General features: G+C 57.9%; 1 protein-coding gene across 1 annotated transcript; it reads left to right on the top strand.

The window, feature by feature from the left end:
• Positions 1–294: 294 nt before the first annotated feature.
• On the top strand, positions 295–1,041 carry ETH_00040770 (Formin 1, related; the record flags this gene model as incomplete). The annotated part of the gene is made up of 3 exons (XM_013379545.1): positions 295–391; positions 590–698; positions 897–1,041. Coding segments are annotated over 3 exons (351 nt in total), but the record flags the coding sequence as incomplete, so codon positions are not given.
• Between the last annotated feature and the right edge of the window lie 57 nt (positions 1,042–1,098).

The following is a 1,098-nucleotide window of genomic DNA, read 5'->3' as shown; positions in this document are numbered from 1 at the left end:
CCCCTGGCCCGCCCGCCCCCCCGCCGCTGCTGCTGCTGCTGCTGCTGCTGCTGCTGCTGGTGAGCCCCCTTGTCCAGCAGCAGCAGCCTCAGCAGCTCATTTCTGCTTGGATTAATTTTTGTCAAATGGCTCATTGCTTCGTTAATCGGCTCAACAGCAGCAGCAGCAGCTGCAGGAGCAGCAGCAGCAGCAGCAAGAGCAGCAGCAGGCTGATGCGAACTCGCCGGGCGTAAACCGCGCCCCAGGGTTTAGGGTTTAGGGTTTAGGGTTTGTATTTAGGGTTTTGAGACAACCATGTTGCTCTTCAAAGATGATCAGCCTCAAAAGGTTTTCGAGGCCTTCGCCGAGGGCTCGTCCAGCCGGGCGGCGGAGCTGCTGGCGCTGCAGTCCCGTAAACCCTAAACCCTAAACCCTAAACCCTAAACCCTTGACCCGTGTTCGCTGCGTCTAGCTCCTGCAGCCTCTGAGGGCGACTTCGCTGCTCCCTGCCGCGAGACTCAGGCCTCCCATGGTTCAGTGTGTAGGCTTTAGGATGTAGGGTTTAGGGTTTAGGGTTTAGGGTTTAGGGTTTAGGGTTTGGGGTTTTCAGAGGCCGCCGGCGAACAGCCAACTATTACAGTTCGCGCTACAGAGCCTCCGCCGCTGCCCATTCAGCCTGGGGGGGACAGAAACCCTGCGCTGCTTACTGCGCACGTTCGGTAAACCCTAAACCCTAAACCCTAAACACTAAACCCCAGGCTCTCAAGGAGTTTCAGCCGCTGCTGCCTCTTTCAGGGTTTATGCGCCGCTTGGCGGGGCTGCAGTTCTGCTGCTGCCGCAGCGCTCTGCAGAGGTGGCGGTAAACCCCAGGGCTTAGGGTTTAGGGTTTAGGGTTTAGGGTTTAGGGTTTGGCGCAGGCGAGACATGGCTCTGCGGGCCTACCGAGCCACCCAAACCCCCGAGGAGCGCCGCATGATGTTAGAGGGAGGGTTTTTGAGGGAGCAGAAACCCTTGGCAGCAGCAACTCCCAGCGAGGTTCAGGGTTTGATGGAGGCCATGACGGTAGGGTTTAGGGTTTAGGGTTTAGGGTTTAGGGTTTAGGGTTTAGGGTTTAGGGTT

Source organism: Eimeria tenella, genomic scaffold (assembly GCF_000499545.2).
Source record: "Eimeria tenella Houghton genomic scaffold, Eth_scaff3512, whole genome shotgun sequence".
Taxonomy (NCBI): domain Eukaryota; phylum Apicomplexa; class Conoidasida; order Eucoccidiorida; family Eimeriidae; genus Eimeria; species Eimeria tenella.
The sequence above is the reverse complement of the archived record's forward strand: the minus strand, read 5'-3'. Positions and strand labels throughout refer to the sequence as shown.